Source organism: Barbatula barbatula, assembly GCF_947034865.1.
Source record: "Barbatula barbatula genome assembly, chromosome: 22".
Taxonomy (NCBI): domain Eukaryota; kingdom Metazoa; phylum Chordata; class Actinopteri; order Cypriniformes; family Nemacheilidae; genus Barbatula; species Barbatula barbatula.
Window position 1 is genome coordinate 2,635,669 of NC_136785.1, and position 20,386 is coordinate 2,656,054.

The 20,386-nt window shown below is 37.9% G+C and overlaps 1 protein-coding gene across 2 annotated transcripts; it reads left to right on the forward strand.

Annotated features, from left to right (window-relative positions):
- Window positions 1–2,034: 2,034 nt before the first annotated feature.
- nr6a1b (nuclear receptor subfamily 6, group A, member 1b) lies at window positions 2,035–19,478 on the forward strand. Of its 2 annotated transcripts, XM_079487144.1 has the most exons (10): window positions 2,035–2,300; window positions 6,879–6,914; window positions 12,320–12,547; window positions 13,745–13,800; window positions 14,726–14,883; window positions 15,248–15,460; window positions 16,372–16,626; window positions 16,799–16,920; window positions 17,036–17,188; window positions 18,351–19,476. In XM_079487144.1, the coding sequence occupies exons 1-10, from the start codon at window positions 2,255–2,257 to the stop codon at window positions 18,464–18,466; spliced, it is 1,383 nt and encodes a 460-aa protein (XP_079343270.1). In that variant the 5' UTR covers window positions 2,035–2,254; the 3' UTR covers window positions 18,467–19,476. The 2 variants fall into 2 exon arrangements, with proteins under 2 accessions (XP_079343270.1, XP_079343271.1); XM_079487145.1 differs by lacking the exon at window positions 6,879–6,914 and having other exon boundaries at window positions 2,185–2,300; window positions 18,351–19,478.
- The last annotated feature ends 908 nt before the right edge of the window (window positions 19,479–20,386 follow it).

Below are 20,386 nucleotides of genomic sequence, written 5' to 3' on the forward strand. Positions count from 1 at the left end.
CTATCTATCTATCTATCTATCTATCTCTCTCTCTCTCTCTCTCTCTCTCTCCATCTATCTATATTTCTCTCTCCGTCTCGCTCTCTCTCTCTCTCTCCATCTATCTATCTCTCTCTCTCTCTCTCTCTCTCTCTCTCTCTCTCTCTCTCTACCTCTCGCTCTCTCCATCTATCTATCTATCTATCTATCTATCTATCTATCTATCTATCTATCTATCTATCTATATCTCTCTCTCTCTCTCTCTCTCTCTCTCTCTCTCTCTCTCTCTCTCTCTCTCTCTCTCTCTCTCTCCATCTATCTATATTTCTCTCTCCGTCTCGCTCTCTCTCTCTCTCTCCATCTATCTATCTATCTATCTCTCTCTCTCTCTCTCTCTCTCTCTCTCTCTCTCTCTACCTCTCGCTCTCTCCATCTATCTATCTATCTATCTATCTATCTATCTATCTATCTATCTATCTATCTATCTATCTATCTATCTATCTATCTATCTATCTATCTATCTATCTATCTATCTATCTATCTATCTATCTATCTATCTATCTATCTATCTACTCTCTCTCTCTCTCTCTCTCTCTCTCTCTCTCTCTCTCTCTCTCTCTCTCTCTCTCTCTCTCTCCTATTGGCCTCCACCTACTGGACTCGCATTATAACATTTATTAAAAACCAATAAAAAGTTAAATATATTATGTTCATATATATGTAGCCTATATTTTAGTTCATATTTAAGATTAAGCTAGGTTACCATTTCAGTTTAAAGATGTAATTTCATCGCGTAATTTGGCAAGCTTTACTTTCTTTTGACATAATACATTAACATTAATATTTAAAAGAAATACATCCAGTACACAGAAAATGCACAACAGTACACAGATGAATTAAATAAGCCTTTGGGTTTAACAAATTAAGAAACACAATGCAATAAACATAAGATAAATATATAGAGTTAAGCTATGTAAATATGTATAGACTATTGTAGTACAAGGTATTTGCAATATACAGCTGAATGAAATATAATTCATAGAAAAATTAGATAGAGTATTTATTTAATATTTATTTAGGGTTGGCAGAGGAGCACCAATGGTCTTCTCAGCGGTCTGAACCATCCTCTGTAGCCTTCTGATGTCTCACTGAGCCAAACCAGACTGTGATGGATGTGCAGATGTTTTGTCAACATCTGCTGGGCTTTTTTAGCAATGGAGCCAATGTGATTGTACCACTTCAAGGTCCTGAGAGATGGAGGTGCCCAGGTACCTGAATGACTCCACTGCTGCCCCAGTGCTGTTTACGATGGTGAGAGGGAGGGTGCAGGGGGGTTTCTCCTGAAGTCCACAATCATCTCCATTGTTTTAAGCGTGTTCAACCTCCTGTCTGTACTCATGTAATGCTTTGTGAACACTAACATTAAGGATGCAACACTAATGTTACCAAGTGGGCTCTCTGCGTTCATTGAAAAAGTGTAGTACTATGAATGACCACCTGGGGGCAGCAGAAGGACATAAACGAACGGAACAGCTCTTCTGAATCTGAACGTAAATAAAACGTTTGCGGTGTTTTTTTCTTGTCTGCTGCCTTCGTTTATTATATCAGTAATATTAAACGATTTAAAATGAGTGTGTATCTGTCCAGATTGAACACAAACGCCCAGTGACAACACTATCAGTACGGTAGGCTATATATTGTCCTGAATCCACCACAGGTCTATCAGTATGGTATATATTAGTAAATGTATTAATAATCCATTAGTGCATGTTTCCCTACCTCCTTTTTTTGTATTTTCCCTGTAGCGATTTTAAGTAGAAATGTCTGTGCATATTTGTACCTAAACTGATGTATTTTATAAGAGAACTGAATTTTGTAACCGACTCGTACAAATCAAAGCTCGCTGGCGAATGCGCATGCGGTCGTTTCGTAGCCAAGAGGAAGTAAACAAACAAACAAACAAACAACCAACTTACGCTGCCCGTATATGTCGTTTTATTTGATTTAAAATGAATTATTTAATTTAATTACACTTTCTTTTATCTAACCACTCAGCACGTCAAAGCACCGAAAGGAAACGTAAGTTAGTATCTACTTTCTCTCTGTAGCTTTGCACTACATTTCCCATACGGCGCCACGGAGGCGTGTCGTCACGTGACCCCAGCAAGGTGTTTTCACGCTGAGCGTTTTGACGCGAGAGCGCGGAGAGGAGAGGGCTCGCAGAGGTCAGTGCAGGCGGACCGCAGAGAGACACTCTGAACTTATCTTCTGGAGGATGGAGGTGGAGAACCGACCGAACGGGTTTGATTTCTCCAAACGGGGCAAGTTACCGATCATCTCAACTTTTATTCACAGTTATTAATATCGCATTTACTTTTCTGTTTCGGTAGCGTCATGTCTTCTGCATTATTAATATGACCGAGTTTGTAGATGCACGAATACCTATATGTTTGAGAGCATCAATGCACCTTTACGGATGTTAATGCATGCTTTTAATCTGTTTATTTCGCGCATGGAGTGCAATGTTAGTGTGATGTAATGAATGGGGGTACGGAGCTGGAGTTTGGGGACAGTGAGGGTTTTAAAGCTCTACTGAGGAATGTTTTTATATGCGCGTCCGCGAGGAATCGTAAAAGATGAACTTATGAACTTGAGCGAATCAGCCTCCAGCGCCGCAAAAACAAGTCAATGGCGTCAAACAACCAGCTGCAACATTTCTTTTATCTCTGCAGTTTATGAATAATAAATGACGCAATGTAACAGGTTATCTTTAGGGGTGGGGGGTGACTAAGGGCACGTGCATCGTTCTACGATTATGACATCTAGGAATTCCAATGGTTTCAATTAAAAACACCAAAGCAATCGGATGTAAGTCCCGTTTTATGAGAATTTCCGTGTTGGTCTCTATTGTCTGTTGGTAATACTTCTACTTATTAGTTCTGAAGGCAAATAAGTTCCCATGCACGTCTTGAGTGCCCATCACAACATATTTGAGTTTTGTTGGGAGGAGTCTGCCAAGTGAGATATTGCATTTATTGCACAATGTACAGAATGTTTTAAAATCAAACATAACTGCATCATTACTGTGTGATACAGAGATAGGGAGAGCTCCAACAAATCTCCCGTGTATATTCATAAGTCCAAATTCACATAGTTTTGAGATTTGAGATAAAGTTTTCATGCTCTCTGTTTTTTTGACCTGATGTTTTACTTGCGCATGGTTGTGTTTGTGTGTGTGAATGTGTGCAAGAAAGGAAAGAAAAGGAAACACACACAGGTTTTTGCACACAAAGGCCGCCGGGACTTCCAGATTTTACAACTCCATTTCCAGCATCTGTTTAGTTAAACGACACACACGGCAAATGCGGGCAAGACATACTGTATTTGTGTAATCCAAGCATGACATATTTGTGTTTTACATTCACTGATAGCTCATCGATGCAACAGTTGCTTTTATGATGGCTTACATGCATTGCCCCCCAACTCTTTGTAAGTCGCTTTGGATAAAAGCGTCTGCTAAATGTAAATTGCCATAGCAATGCTTCCCAGCTCCGCATTGGTCACTGCACATACCAGAATACAACTGTAGTCAACAGCCTTGACCTTTCACTTCTGGGTGACCTCTCTCCTTTTACTGACCTTACTGAGCAGAAAAAAGAAAGAGAGAGAGGAAGATGCCAACATGTGCGTGTCTGTGTGTTTAATACACAAATTTAATGTTACGTCTTTCTTGAGGAAGGAGTCACAGATCACGCAAGACTTGAAGTCTTAAACGTCAGGCTTAAACATATCACAAAATTGTGCAAACCCACTAGGGAACATGCATACACACAAGCTCAAATTCCCACACACAACAGCACTGCCGGGTTGATGTTGGATGAAATGTGTGTATATGTGTGTGTGTGTTTGAGTTTTCCTTTGAGGTTGATCCCATCCCCCGCAAATAAACAAACACACAAACACATGTCATAAACACACAGATGATAAACTTCCTGTCCACCCACCCACACAGGGATCATAAACACCCCCCCCCCTGCCACTGGCCGTTCCATGACCCCTTGTTATGTTTAGACCTTGTTGTTGCCATAGAAACCTTGATTGACATGTCAAACAGGTAGATTCTGACTTCCCCACAAATGTTTTGCTATGGGTGTATAGACCACTTCGCCAGATGTAAACTCTGGTCCAGAAGCACTTCTTTGTTCATTTTTATTCTTACGTAAATAAATCTTAAATATCTTAACGTTTTTATTCAGTTCTGAATATTTGTTGGTTGTATTTTGTTCAAACATTTGTGTGGTGTAAAAAAATTGAAACAGGAAGTGCTTCCGCATCAGTGTTTTCCGAAGTGGTCTATAACAATATTTGAATCTATTTTAAGCAATTTGAATAATACTTAGGTGCTATAATATAGAAATGACACATAATGGTGTTGTAGCCTACCTGCACACTTGTGTAAATGTTTGGGATTTTTTATGTATATTTTATAGTCTTATAAATCAGTCCATAGCACAAATTAAATGGTGTGAGTTGTTTGCTAGAGTAAAATATGAGATACGAAATTTGTTTAGGTCCTTAATCCTGTAAATCAGCAATATAAATTATATGATGGTAGCCTACCAAATAAATAATTATTAAAATAAAGAACCACTAAGTTAGTGTGTTGGGATGCAGCAGGAGCTCGGGTGTTGGTCGGGATCTTGTGTTCTTGATCTGAATGATGAAGTCCTGGAAAATGGAAAGTAAATGGATATTCGGGTTACATATCACTACATCTGTACACCAATCCTCCCCCCGAAACCCTCTCTCCTATCAGTCAAGTGGAACACAAGACATCTGGGCAGTGATCTTTGGTTGGGGGGGTGGTCTGGGCTGTTGAAGTAAGTGTGTGTGTGTTTGTCTACTGTCTCTGTACCTGGGCATATGCATGCATGGATATTTTTCTGCATGTGGGTTTGTGTGCTTCAGTGTAAAACAATTCAACACACAAACAGTCCAGTAGCTCGCAATCATAAATTCCAATTTATTAACAGTCAAACGATACATATGGAGCTGAATGTGCAAATAAACATGCATGCTTGGAAAGAAGAGAGTAATGTTCTTACAGATCGAAATGTCAATCAAAACCTGTATGATAAACTTTCTTCCGTTGGACACAAAAGATATTTTGGGAAATGTTTCAGTGGTTTTGTGTTCATACAAATGGAAGTTTATCAACATTGTTCAAAATATTCTTCAAAATTTCACAAAAAGACATTTATGAATGATAAAGCCTTGTATTCCATTTATACACTTTCTGTGTTTTATCCATGTCCATATGCTTCTATATACCATATCTGTAGCTGAATATACTGTTGAAGTAGAGTTGCGTGTGTGTGTGGCACAGTCGCCAGACGGTGAATATTTTCTACTGTAGTTCAATACCAACGTACCACAGCCATCAAAGATATTAGATTATCATCGAGGAGGCTGAGGTTGGTGGAGTGCGTGTGTGTTCCGACGTACCATATGCCGATGACTGCTGGAGTGTGTGTGTGGTGCCCCGCGTGTGCCAGATCAAAAATCCACAGCTGTCGGCGTGCTGACGAGATCACACACACACGTGGCGGATTTTGAGGAGGTCACGGGGGTCGTGTCCTGAGGGACAGAAGTGAGATGACTGGGCAGATGGGTGTGTGTGTATCTGAGAGAAAGATAGATAAAGTGTTGTTTCAAGAAAGAGAAGACGCTCTGTTTTAGGGCTCCTTTGGGTTCGCGGAAGGATGAAGAATGTTCACAGGTTTTTGAAGTGCGCTTTTGTACTTTTTAACATTCATTAGGTGTCAAGAAAAGGATAATGGCTCAAATTCTTTTACAAATTGAAATTTAGGAATTTTATGAATCCGCTGAAGAATGAACAATGTAGATCAGTGTTTCTCAAGGGTTTTGTTGCGGGTCCCTGTGTGAATCTGAAGGCCTGAATTGCACCATCAACATAAAATCCCAATGTGTTCTCTTTAACTCATACCCAAATTTCGTTTAGCATTATCATTTTTATTAATAAGAATAACTGCGATTCATTTAATTATTACAATGAAAATAAACATTACATATATAGAGTTCATCAAGTAGATTCTAATTTTCTTTCATAAGTTTTGGCTGATAAACGTTTAGAAACTACAAAGTTGTTGCTTTCATTTATAAATACAGTCCAGGTGGAATGTTTATCAAAAGTCACTTGCTGGTATTTTTTATTAATGTTTTTTGCATGTTTGTACATATGACAAATGTACAAGTTTCATGTGATGCAAATGTTAAAATAGTCCTTTTTATTTAACAATCTGGAACATACAGCCACAGAAAAAAATGAAGAGATCATTCAAAATTTTCTTTTAAATACACATTTCTGATGTGCTGTGGCCATTCCAATCCAGTGTCTGTTGAATTTCAACACAATCAAACATCAGGAGTGACATAAAGTCATCAATGTGAAAGACTTACAGAATTACAAGACGCATGAAAACTAATAAAAACGCAAATATATTTTTTAGAAAATAACATTTAGGTAGAAATATTACTGTTGTATAGCTTAAAAGTGAATATGAACTTGTTTTCTCTGCAGTAGCCTATTCGAGATCTGAAAAAATATACACAGCATCTTTTTTTGATCATATTTGTTCTGCAAATAAATACAATATTTGTATTTGTAATTTTATAGAAATGCTGTTAGTAGTTCACAGAAACAAATTAATGAAAATGAAAAGATAATTTTACCTAAACATAGTACATTTAAAATTTAGAAAAACTGATTTTGAAATAGTTGCTTAATGTATATTAACTGCACAGTCTATATTAAGCCTCTCACAGCACTCTTGGGTTCTTGCTCTCTAATATATTTTCTCTTTCTCTCTCATCTGCAGGTTTTTATGATGAGAACTCACTACAGGATGATGCAGGTGAGAGCTGGTCATATACAGCAACATATTAATTCTTGCTATTTGTTTCTGAAGTACATCTTATTAAACAGTGAAGGCGTGTAGATTTTCTTAAGACATCCTTTTGGATAGGATTTAGGATACACGGTATGTGTAATGTGTGGACAAAAAGAAAATGTTTTTTATATTGATTTTCAAAATTTCATGATATTTGTCCTGTGTGTGTGTGTTCCAACTCTATAGTCTTAAAGGGATCCCCGTGTTTTACTCTTCCTCGAGGCATTCTCACTGAATATGACTTTCTTCTTGAATAATGCAGTAGAACTTATAATACCACTCATTATCGTATATTTTTACTCTGAGGTCGTTTTGCGTCAAAATCTGTGACGTCAAATGGTTGCAACTTAAACCGTTCTCTTAATGCTACAGCGAAACACACTTGTTTTCCCTATATAACAGTAGAATATGACAAGTCAACCATAAGATCAGATGTATAAATACACAGGGACAGTAAGGGGCGGTATGTCCTCTTGAGACAAGCCAGCCAACAATGCGTTTCCCTGTATCTTTGATGTGTTACAAGTTGTTCATGCATATATTAAACACGTAAAGTCTCAAACCAAAAGAGATGTTTTATTTAAAACCGGAGGCTCATGCAAACCTGCCTAAAATGCTTCGTTTTAACATGCCCCCACATTTCTACATCAGTCCGTGAGAAAAGTTGAAGAACACCGGCCAAAATGTGTGCCCGTCAAGACGACGCATCAAAGGCAGTTAGCTATAGTTAGCTAATTGTCCAACCTATTAGTTTTTTTAAATAAACCGAAGTAAATTCGGGCTTAAACTCGTACCGGACATTAGCAGCTGTCAATATGCTTTGAAGGCTGATGTTCCGAATATGGTATGGGGCGTTACATTTCCGCTACATGTTTCAAGTAATTGGCCAATCACAGCGCTTTTTACAACGATGCGCTTTGTTAAAAATCAAGGCGTTTCTGGAAGGCGGGGCTCAGAGGAGCAACAGTAATGCACGGTTTGTGAAAACGAATGTGTTTTTTAACCGTAAACCGCGTAAACACACTGCAGTACACCAAATACACACAATAATGTTCGTTTTAGCCGTCCAATATGATCCCTTTAAATTCGCAATGATTTTGGTTATTAATATGCATGTTTGTATTGTTTCTAACCAACAATATTAAAATGCATGAAAAGACACCAAATAGGGTCTTTATTTTTATATCATCCAGCACCTTTTATTTCTGAAGAGCTGATTAGTTTGTCTGTTCAGTTTGGCTACCGTTTTACATCATCGAAAAATAGATTGGGTTAAAGTGAGTGTTACACTTAGGTTTGTTTTTAAAGAAATTAACATATTTAATGTGTTTCTAACGCAAAATGCTTGTAATGTAAGGTTATTACAACGTATAAATCCATACATCTCTCTTTGTATGACATATCGCTTATTGCTCCCTGAATTCTTTGTAAGTCGCTTGGGATAAAAGCGTCTGCTAAATGACTAAATGTAAATCTCTCTATACCTTTGGTTCCTTTTAAATACATTTTGTAGTACTGACGTATCACCAGCAGGGTATACCACTGAGCGCTCTCTGTTTTCAAAACACTGTTAAAAGTGCAAGTTTCAGGGGTCAAAATCAGTTCAGTAGCTTCTGATCATCAGCTGCCTTTACTTGACACACACACACATACACACGGTTGTAAATCTGTACAAGTCAGAGCTGTACATTGTTGGAGAAAGCAGTTGATTTATGTGAGAAACCAATTAAGCCGTAAAGTGGCGGTAGAGCACACACACATACACGACATGCTGATGACATCACCTTCATCCCTGTTGCAGAGGACTCAAAGTTAGGTCAGGAGTTCAGGAACAATAAGTAAACAAGCTGGAATTCTTGTCCTGTGATTGGCTGAAAGTGTTTTCTGGATTTAGATGAAGAAAGTTATGGTGTTAAGTGATACAAGAAACAAGTATAGATGTGCCTGGGACAATGGCTAAAATGCTCTTTAGCTATTTGTCAACAAAAATATTGACCAATCAGTATCAAGGACAGACAGAACAATGCAAAGCATTCTTACCTTGTGTTTTTGGGGTCCTGTGCTTGAATAGTAAAGACGTTTGTGCAGGTCTTCAAAGGTTTGCTGCAGTGTTTCTACTGCAGTTTCCACTCATTGGTCAGTGAGTCGCTCTCGTGTTAAACCCAACGACAACAATGAATGTATATCGCAGCTGTAGTAATGAGGAAACTCTGTTTTAATGCCTATTTTGTGTGTGGATGTGTCGCATGTGGTAATCTCAAGGCTCATCCAACGGTCAGTGGTTTCTATTCATGTCCAAACTCACCGACAGCGTTGAATGTTCCCAGAATGCACCAGGAGAAATGGTTCAGAAATGGCTTTTGCTCACGGAAAGTTAAAGTTTTTAGGTCATTGAAAAGCTCAGCTGTATTTCTGTATAAATAAACTATATTTATTTACATCCAGACTTTACCCTTTATTGATATAAAAGGCATAAACGCTTTTCATGTCACTAATAAAAAAGTATGTTTGCATTACAATGATAATGCAATTTTTTTATATATTTAAGTATTATTTTAAATGAATTAGCACGAACAAATGTATCATTCGGTACCATACATCAGTACATATGAAAGTACCTCCTGACATCATCACTGCATCATTGTAATATCATAGTAATTTTAGTCAGGGCTTATGCTTCAGATGGGTACAGATACTGTTTTAACAAAAGTATATAGTATTCGACTCTAAAATGTTTTAATAGTTGCAATAATTTGTAGTTTTGTTTACTCATTAAAATTGAACCGCATCAGTGTATCAAAGAAGTAAAGAGAACTGAGCCCAAAAATCCATTTTAGAAAGGAATTGAGCTTGCACAGAGTAAGAATAATAAAGATAAACTAATAAAATCTTACCTTGACATCTGATAATGTATTAGCCTTACGGTACGACACTCGTGTCACGCTGACTACAGACGATAGAGTTACACAGAAAATAATAATCATTGCCCATTCGTATTGCTGGATGAGTCTCACTAGAGCTGGCGTCCTAACTGTGAATTTATCATATTTGAGATGAACTATATATCACCCAGCTGATGTGCCACATTGAATTTGGCCATGTGGATTGAGTGCCGGAAGCTGATTGGCTGAGATTGCTGTTGCTCTGAATCAGAGCTCTCCTATTAGACGAGGAGTATGGTAAAGACGGACAGAAAGACTAAGCAAGATGTTTTGAAGAAGAAAAACACCCCTGGGAATAATTGATGAAAGAGATATGATGATGAAAGTGGGAGAGATCTGGCAGACGGATATATTTTGCCACCGGGCGGTTAAATCACACGCACTGGCGCTGCTATGAAACTCCAGGCAGAAGAAATCTGTCTAATACCTGCAAAAACATCAGTTGTTCTTTAGTGTTTGTACTTTTAAGGGAAATGCGATTATATCTGTGTTTGTGTGGGGTTTGCTTGAATTGGTTTTTGTGAGATAGTTCCCCCTAACAATTCCCATAATCCTTCATGCCGATGGTGCTTTTCTCGCACAACACGTTTAAGTAGGTCAACGTGCATGCTTGTCAAACATATCAGGTGTTTCTGAAACAAAGGAAATAGGAATGAATATATGGTGAAACGCATTGTTTCTGCATAAGACAAATCCATTTATTTAACTTGAGTATAAGAGACAGTTCACCCCAAAATCTTTCAGTATGACTCGCATGTCATTTCAAACAAGTATGACTTTCTTATAAAGACACAAAAGAAGATATTTTGAAGAATGATGGTAACCAAACCATATTGAACCCCTTTTGACTTCCATTGTATGGAAACCACAGAGACATTTCTTAAAAAAGTCATTTGTTATCCACAGAAGAAAGAGTCGCATTCAGATTTATTTTATTTCAATTAAGCTAAAAGTCTTCTGACCTTCATTGCCTGTAAATGCAGGAGGCATTAACACGCTGACAGATCTAGAACAACATGCACGTGAGACGTTTGTTTGTGATGCTGATGGTGACTGACATGAAGGATGTTGGCCAGCATCATCGGTGCTTCACTTACTCCATCATCAACACTGACACTTGGATCAGGAGAATAAATTAATGTTCTGTATCAAGTACTTACTGTATACTGCACAGTATTGCTGCTGTCAAAAGGACGATGTGTGTGTGTGTGTGTGTGTGTGTGTGTGCGTGCGTGCGTGCATGTGTGTGTGTCACACTGTTCAATTTTAAAACAGTGTGTCCACAGTTCCGGTTTGCTATAAAGTTTGACCTGTGCGTGACCTGATGCTCAACAATGCTCTGCCCTCACAAACACACAGCTTTCTTGGTGGTTGTAAAATGGCTGTAGAGTTCAGGGTTAGGTTGAGTGCTTCTTGTACCGTTTATGACACACTCGGGCTTTTAAAAGACCTCTCCGTGACCCTGAGCTCACCCGCGCCCTCTACAGTTCAACAGCACATTTGTGAAATGAATATGTTCATTCAGTTTAACCTTGAGAAATTCAATTCATGGTAGTGAATCAATTGATTCAAATGGTTTCAATGAAAATGTTATTCACCAATTCAGTATCGTCGAATACAGTTTAGTTAAACTGCTGCTTATGAATTCAACTGGTTTAATACATTATTATCTTTATCATCCCAGCTAGGCTTATATCCAAGATTCAAGTTTAATATAAACGAATCAAGAAGTCTTCTGACAGTGCCAGGGCAGTAGCATGAAAAGAAAAATAGATTTCTAATAAGACACTAAACCGAGACCGACCCTCCAGCATTTCTTACCTAATCTTGATTATTGACGTGATCAATATTTGTTTTATAGTATGTATGTGACTTAAGTTTTTGAAATCCCATTCAATTTAGACATCATAATCACCGTTATTTTGGGCAATATTGAGATCCCGATTATTGACAGGGAGCCGGAGGAAGATGACACATTCTCTTTCTTTCTCTTCCTGTCAAACGCCTCCTCAAGCTCTCTTTAGCTTATAGTGAATCTGGGTCAACACAGCATGATGCTGTAAGTCATTTCAAAGCTCTACATTCAGTGTAAGAGACAGCAGAAGGTGTTGCGGATACGCGTTGCTCTGTTAGAATAATCCTCATCGAGATTTAAATAAGAACTTCTGTAACTTTCTTTAAGTGTAATGCGTTCTATGTAAACTCAGATTAACCTATTAAAATATGGCACAGGTTTAGATTTACGTTTTGGGGTTGAATTCCTGAAACCTCTTTAATACCAAATAATAATAAAATCTTGATTTTTTATATCCATTAAATTTTTATTTAATGACTCAACCCCCGAATTTATCCGCCAGTATAGTAAAAGATTTCAACAGGTTAAATGATGTTTAATGAAATTTCTCTTTCTCTCTGTCTCTGTAAAAGATGTGGGCGAGCAGCGCTGGTGTCTGATCTGTGATGACCGGGCGTCCGGGCTGCATTACGGCATTATTTCCTGCGAGGGCTGTAAGGGCTTCTTTAAACGCAGTATATCCAACAAGCGGGTCTATCGCTGCAACAGAGACAAGAACTGCCAGATGTCACGCAAACAACGAAACCGCTGTCAGTACTGCAGACTGCAGAAATGCCTGCAGATGGGAATGAACCGCAAGGGTGAGAGAGACATTCACTAAGCACACACACACTCACACACACACACACAGGTGATGTTGATTTAAAGCAGATCTTGTCTTTAGTGTGAGCACACAGACATCCTCCTAAAAGATTGACTTTGTGTCACATGCATCTCTAGATGAATCCTCTCAAAAAACTCTTTACCCATCCTGTTTTGCTTTCTTTCCTTCTTTGTAAACACGCATCCGTTCTTAATTATAATTTTACCGTAATTATACTTTTTGTAAAGGCATGTCTGCTTTTTTATGCCTTTAATATTTATTTATGCGCTTCTTAAAGCTGTCCCTCTTGTTTGCTCTTTGATGCTGGTTTATTAGTGGTAGAGATCTTAATCTTTCTGCTGTGTAAATTTGGTGATAAGGATCAGGGTTGTATTGAGCATGCCTGAAGAGACGAAACGCAGATATCAGCTTTTAGATCTGGGTTGCATCGCTGCATGTAAAACCGTGAAAGATGCTCTCCTGGTGCTGATAACTAAATTCTTGATCCAAAGTAGGCTCTCTCTCTCTCTCTCTCTCTCTCTCTCTCTCTTTTTCAGTTACTTTCTTAAATTGACACACACACCTACAATAAATATGTTTGATTGGTATTTTTGAGGCTCACCTTCTTATTGTGTGCAGCAGAGGGTGCTGTTGGTCTTCCAACAATCAGCATACCTTTTCTTTCTAGATGTTTTAACACCCTTTCACACATCAATTTGGTGTATAATTTTGTCATTTTATAATTTATTGGTTTATTTTTAATGTTGCTTTATAATATTAATACATTTTGTTTTAGTTTTTATTATTATAATTTTACTGCTTTAAACTTTCTTAGTTTATTTTTTAGGCAACATTAAAAATGTTCTTTAGTGAAGCAAATGTATAGTATGAAAATGTTCAGTATGCTTGTGTATATACATTATATGAATATACAAAATTTGTCAAAGTGTGAAATATACATACTGTAAAACAAAGCATAGTACTGATTGAAACGTTTCACTTCACATACTACTTTAAAAAATTGCATCTGGAAGATTCATCCGACTGAATTGTGCATTGCATTGTGGGATGTAATATTAATCGCAATGTGCTCTGCTGTATTCTGCACATTTTGGCAAATGTACTGGTCTTCAAAATAGTATGTATAGTATTGTAATTTACCTTATTAAATATCAACTCTTGCTCTCTCTGTCAGCCATCAGAGAAGACGGGATGCCTGGAGGCAGAAACAAAACCATTGGACCGGTACAGGTGAGATCCAGAAGGAACATCCTAGTTTAAAGTATGTCTAGCTGGGTTACCAGCGGAAGAACCTTTACTTGGCTAAATTTAAATGCAACAAAGTTTCACGACCCATCAAACCAATAGTTAATTTAAAATAAATGGACACAATAAAATTCCAAAAATAGTTTATTGAATACAATTATTATACAATAAAACGTTCGTATAAATTAATATGAATAGTTTATTAGCCACTAGCCATAACGATCAACAAACACCAGGCGTGTGCGCAGCATAAGCATCTCTGACAGATCGTGGTGTCCTGGCAAATTTGAGCGCAATGAGATCATACATATTTTGAGCCAATGAGAGACAATGAGATCATAAACACTGTGGAGATTTAGGAATCTGGAGTTGTTGTCCCTAAATGACAATTTGGCCTCATTGAGACCTCAGATCTAGGGGTAAAAAATTGAGGCATTAAAGAGATCTGAGTATTTTGGGGCAGAGGTTCTTTAAAATAAAGCACTACTGGGTGTTCTTGTTTGCTCCGTGTTTTAGTTAGTTTATGTATAAGCCTGAATTGATGTTATCGCTCATTCTTCTGTAAACAATCCCAGTACATTCCAGCAGTATTGAGCCTGAAGTGCTCCACGCCGTCTCTCCTTCTACTCACGTCTCATGCGTGTGTTTTTGCTGAGTGCAGAGTGAAGGCTGAGAACAGGACAGAATAGATCCTGAAGGCCGAATCAATTCTTTATACAAATAGAAAGCGTCCCACTATCTCTTGCTTTGTCGTAAGAAGACTGTACACGGTGTAGGTAGATGAAGCATTTTGGGATGTGCATGCTATGTCTTTGTGTCCTTGATAATGGCGTGCATAGGTTTGCTGGAGCCAAACTGTGTTCGTTTATGTTATCATTTGTATATTCTCCATTTCTCTTTCTATCTGTAGATCTCGCTCGAGGAGATAGAACGAATAATGTCTGGCCAGGAGTTTAAAGAAGGCGCTGAATCAGATACATGGAGCCCCGGCTACAGTGACCACAGTTCACCTGGCAACAGTATCTCCGAGGGCGGACAGACCTTATCTCTCTCCACGCTGTCAACCAGGTGTGACCCGAATGGGAACGAGATGTTCGAACGCAGTTACACGCTGACACGTTGATCTGTGTCTGTTCTTTTTTTGTGCTGGGGACAAACTGTTTTTCAGTTATTGCGTGAATTTGTGCCAACTGGATTAAACTAAACCCAGCCCATATAAAGACCCATTCATCGATTTTAATCTATCACTGATTTTCACTTTGAATATTCTGTTTCGCTTGGAAATATGTCACATAAAGGCAGTAAAATGGATTGCAAATGAAGATTCAGTTTAGCATTTTTACAGAATCATATTTATATAAAGAGAGTTGTCCATTTGATGTACATCTTTCTCTCTCTGTGTGTGTGTGTGTGTGTGTGTGTGTGTGTACAGTCAGTCTGTGGAGATGAACACATACTCTGTGTCATGTAGAGATCAATGCAGCAGTCCACAGCTTTCTCACTCACACACGTTCCTCTTGTGCAAATATCCTTTACTGTCCTCTACTGGCAGCCTCTTGAAGACGCAACCACACACATCATCAGCGCAGCTTCTCGCTGCAGAAGACCTGACGCCTCTTAGTACACCAATGATCATAGAGGAGGGGTAAGACATGCTCACAACCCTAAACAAATGAAACAAATTCCTTTTAATGGTAAAGCTTCCTTTATGTGCCTCACAAACACAATGCAACATCTTTTTAGCACTTACGTGACTTATCATTTAGTCTATAAGGCGAGGTATAGTAGCAATTGCATTCTTTTTTATTCAGTCTACCTAGAAAGATGTCAAATAGAGAAGTGATTTCACAAAATGCGTTCCTATATGTGTATCATTTCTAATACTCGGAATCACGGTCAATAAATGTAGGTAGTTGATAGTCTTTACTTTTCTTCGTCTCCTCTTAAGAACCCTTTAACATTTCTCTGTCCTTTTTCTTTGATGATTTATCCATCATGTTGACAATCAAGGCTACGTGAGCATTCTCAATAGATTTATATAAAACTGGTAACACCAATGGGTTGTATTTCTTAACGTAAGTAAATGCATTAGCTAACATGAGATAACAATGGTCAAAATAGCGTTTGTTAATCTTTGTAAATGTTAGTCTGTGTCAATGTAGTAAAGCGAAAAGTTCTGGGGCACTTTTGACAAACGGTGTCATTTTACGGTAATCAATGGTGGTTTGGTTACAAGCATTCTTCCAAATATCTTTCTCTATGTTCATCGAAACAAAGATATTAATACTGATTTAACCGCTTGAAGGTGAGAAAATGATGACAGAATGTTTATTTTTGGGTGAACTGTCCCTTTAACGGTTACAACTTAAAACAATGTTTTAGTAGTTAGAATTAACTGTAGGATTAATAAATACAACCTTATTGTATATTGTTACCAAAGAATTATGAGTGGTACACATTTTTTGCATCTATATTTGCGCACATCTGCATACACCCACTAAAACAGAGGATAGAAAATTGTCATTTAAAATAAAATTCTCTCTCTCTCTCTCTCAGGTATAGCGTGAGTCAGTCAGAGGTATTGGCTCTGTTGTGTCGTTTAGCTGATGAGCTGTTATTCCGACAGATCGTCTGGATAAAGCGTTTGCCCTTCTACAGCGATCTGACCATCAAAGACTGCACACATTTACTGGGTGCTTCATGGCACCAGCTCATCCTCCTCTCCTCCCTGACGCTGCACAGCAAACAGATACTGGGAGAACTGGCCAATATCACACACCAGTACACACCATCTAATCTGATGCGACAGGGGTGAGCAGTGTCTGTAAACTTGTGTGTCAAGCTTGAATGTCCGCCCACAGTGAAATCTGATTGGTCTGAATTTGTGGTTCGCATAGATGTTAAAATTAGCTGTTTGTCAGTATTGTACTTTTTGCATTATGCGTATTATGTTAAATTTATATGTATTAATGCCCGTGTGCAGATTTGGTGAGGATGCCATGGAAGTCATGGAGAGCTTAAATTTTCTCTTCCGCAAGTTTCATCAACTGAACATTAGCAATGAGGAGTACTGCTGTTTGAAGACCATCATGTTCCTCAACCGGGGTAACACACACATGAATAACACATGAAACACACTGTCTGTTTTGCTATTGTGACACAGTACAGTATCTCTGTTTATTGCAATGCATGTAATGTAAAGTGTGTGTTTGTGTTGCAGATGCAGTAGGATTGTGCAACACACCCGCGCTGGAACAGCTGAGTGAACGTTATTGGTCTGTGTGCCGGGACCTGACAGAAAGACTCCACCCCCACCGGCCCAAACACTTCAATGACATCATCACATGCCTCTCTGAGATCCGCCACATTTCAGGTGTGTAACCCTGTGTGTGTGGTTGAGAGTATGATAAAAATATGTTGTGAGAAGAGCAAAATGTTGTGGGTTTGATTTCCAACACTTGTGCCGCTTAAATGCACTCAAAGTTGCTTTGGAAGCGTTTGCCAAATGCATGAATTTCAAAACGTTTTTCTCATACTTCAACAAAAACTGGCCTACTTATAAAACTGTATAAATAGACTCAGTCCAATGTGCGTACAGCATAACATTATAGAATAATAACAAACAACTTTTGAGTAGTTTACAATGTTTGCTAGATCATTTTTCTAGTCCAATGCCAAAATGTTGTCTTTGAAAGAAGAAATATGAATAACTGAATGAATTATCAAGCGTAAATATTACATTCGATAGCATTCAAGCTATTCAAAAATCATCCAAAGCTCGGCTCATATGAGTATAATATTGTTGGCCTTAAGTTGTTTAGAGAGATGATATTTTTTTTCTTTGGATAAAAAGAAACAAAATTTAACTTTTGAGCAAATATGTTTGAAAACGGGGTTTAAAGCGGTCTCGAATAAGGACTTAATTTGAGCTGTCTGATACTAGTCTGCATGTAATGACAGTTTCCAATATAAGTACATACAGTAACTTGCAATTTTATTGAAATGCATAGTGTGTTTAATTATTTATGAACACAAAAACATATACATACATGTGTATATTTAGGAAATATTTAGGTGTATTTGAAGAGTTTGGTTTCAAAATGAGATAACTGATTCTCTGATGTTCTAATATCATGTTTTTATATTGTGCATTCCAATTCATATCAATCAAACTGCAAAAATACAGCTTACTAAACATGATAACATAATGAATGAGTAAAAACATGATTTTTGAACAAACATTATCTCATTTCGGAACCAAACTCTTCATTTATGTATATTTATTTTATCAATAATTTAGATCAAATAAAAAATCACCATGTGTGTTTTTGTGTTTATAAATACAAAATTAATATGCACTGTACACAGATATATTATGTAAATACAAACTTTTTATTTTGTATTTTATTACTTTTTCGTTTGACAGCCCTAATGGTGATAGAGAGGCAAAACATACAGACTGCAACTTTGCAAACGTTCTTCTATATAACTACAATAAAAGCTCTGAATGTTAATTGTGTAATCATTGGTTGCAGGAAAGATGATGTCACTTCCTCTGGAGCAGCTTCCACTGCTGTTTAAGGCGGTACTGTACTCGTGCACGACCAATCAAAAACCCTGGCTAGCCAACAGATCCACCTCAAGGACATAAGCCGCACCTCCTGCCAGTCAATGAATACCTATTTTTATTATCGTATGTTGTTGTTTTGTTTTCAAGTGTATTTATTACATGACAACGTTGAATGTAAAACTCCAGATTAGTGCGGTCGGTGTTCACGAACTTTACCAAATGTAGCAATCTACCAAAGTAGACGTCGAGCCGGGAAACACAATATCCAGCTACCTCTGAAAAATGAACATCATACAAAATTTCCTCAAGTTCAATGAAAATGAATAAGTGTACATTCTGGTGAGACCACGGTTTGTGTTTAAGTCAAAATAATTCGACTTCGTAGCTTTTGAGATACTTTGGTAGTTTTGAGCCAGTCGCCGGGTTGACAAGAAATGCAATAAGCACACTCTTTAGCCCAGGTGTGTATGTACTATGTTACATATGTGATTTCTCTCAAGTTTCTTTCGTACGTGAGATGTGAATGCTTGAACAGGGTTCTATGTGTTTGTATTTTGGCATAGTTGTAGTTTTGTTAGCATTTTAATCTTTATTTTATTGTTTTGTGAAGTTTCAGGATATTGACGACATGGTTGGCTTTACGTCAAGTATATCGATGTTTAGTTAATGAAAGTGGCCAGGTTACAACTTCATCGTATTGTATTGAGGAACATTCCCAATATGACCTACGAAAGTATCAAATCAGAAATGTGATTGTAACCTTCCATTCCTTCAAAGTCTGTAAAAGTTTACATTTCTGTTTTTCACCACAGCAACAGACAGTGAGAGAGTTAGCGTATAGAGAAACGCTCGCCGAGAGCATGCGAGGATCGCTCTGATAGTTGGGGGGTTTATCGTTTTCTTTGTGCTATTTTCTCTCACTGTTTTGTTTCGGTATGAGGCCTTGAAGTGACGACAGGTGGCATACAGGCTGTACTTCTCGACTGTCTGTCTTCTGTTTGTTTTCATTGTTGATCTGTTTATCATTGTATTTTTTATTCAGTGTTTGTTGTACATTAAAAAAGTTACAATTTTCATTTCGTAAAGAGGTGACAAACGTGTCTATGCGTTTTGATTTATGGTTGTCGTCTGTGTTTCGTCTTCTGCTGGGTGCTTAACATTTCGGTATCAAGTATTCTAGGTTCTGTGGCCTTGTAGATCTAAACTAACTCGCTCATCGACCTTCTGGAGCCGTCGTAATCTTCCCAAGACTGGAATCACAGATGGCTTCGGAATGAAATATAGTAAAGTTTTCATATTTGCTGAAGCACACAATGGTTTCTCTGTCCAGGTGGGGGTGAAACATTAATGGTTCAGAATCTTGGTTTCTAGCTCAAAGGTCACAGGTTTATTTTCGATTTACTGCTATCCACTTTCCTTAATGGTTTCTGAATGAATGGAAAATATCCGCTATCTATCCCACAGTTACTGGTTCTTATTGTTACTTCATCTGTCTTTGAAAATCTAATGAAAATTTGAAGTGAGGTGGTGCCGCATGTACAGGATGCAGGAAGGAACCAGGGACTTTATTTCTATGGTCAGTAAAACCTCGTCAGCAGGGATCAACATTTGCAAGCTCAGCGTTCGACGTCCTTCAGGTGATGTTCTTCAGGCACAATTGCCACTTGACATTTAGCAGAAACATACAGTTCACTTGTCAACTTGTACGTTGTTCACCAATACACCGACAGCCCGGATGCAAGGGATTGTGGGCTCTATTTGAGTTTCACAGCCTGAATAGAATCGTTCAGGTTCTCTTTTTTTAGAAGAACTCTTCAGCATCTTTTGGTGCGGCGGGGAACCCAGGACAATGCCAAGAAGTACCATTTTGGATTTTATAAAAACAACGTTAACATTTGAATAACTGTTTCACAAAAGGTTGTTTGATGTGGAAAAGGTTCTTTATACTACAAATAAGGTTATTATCTTTGAACGAATAGTTCTTTATGCAATGGCATCGCT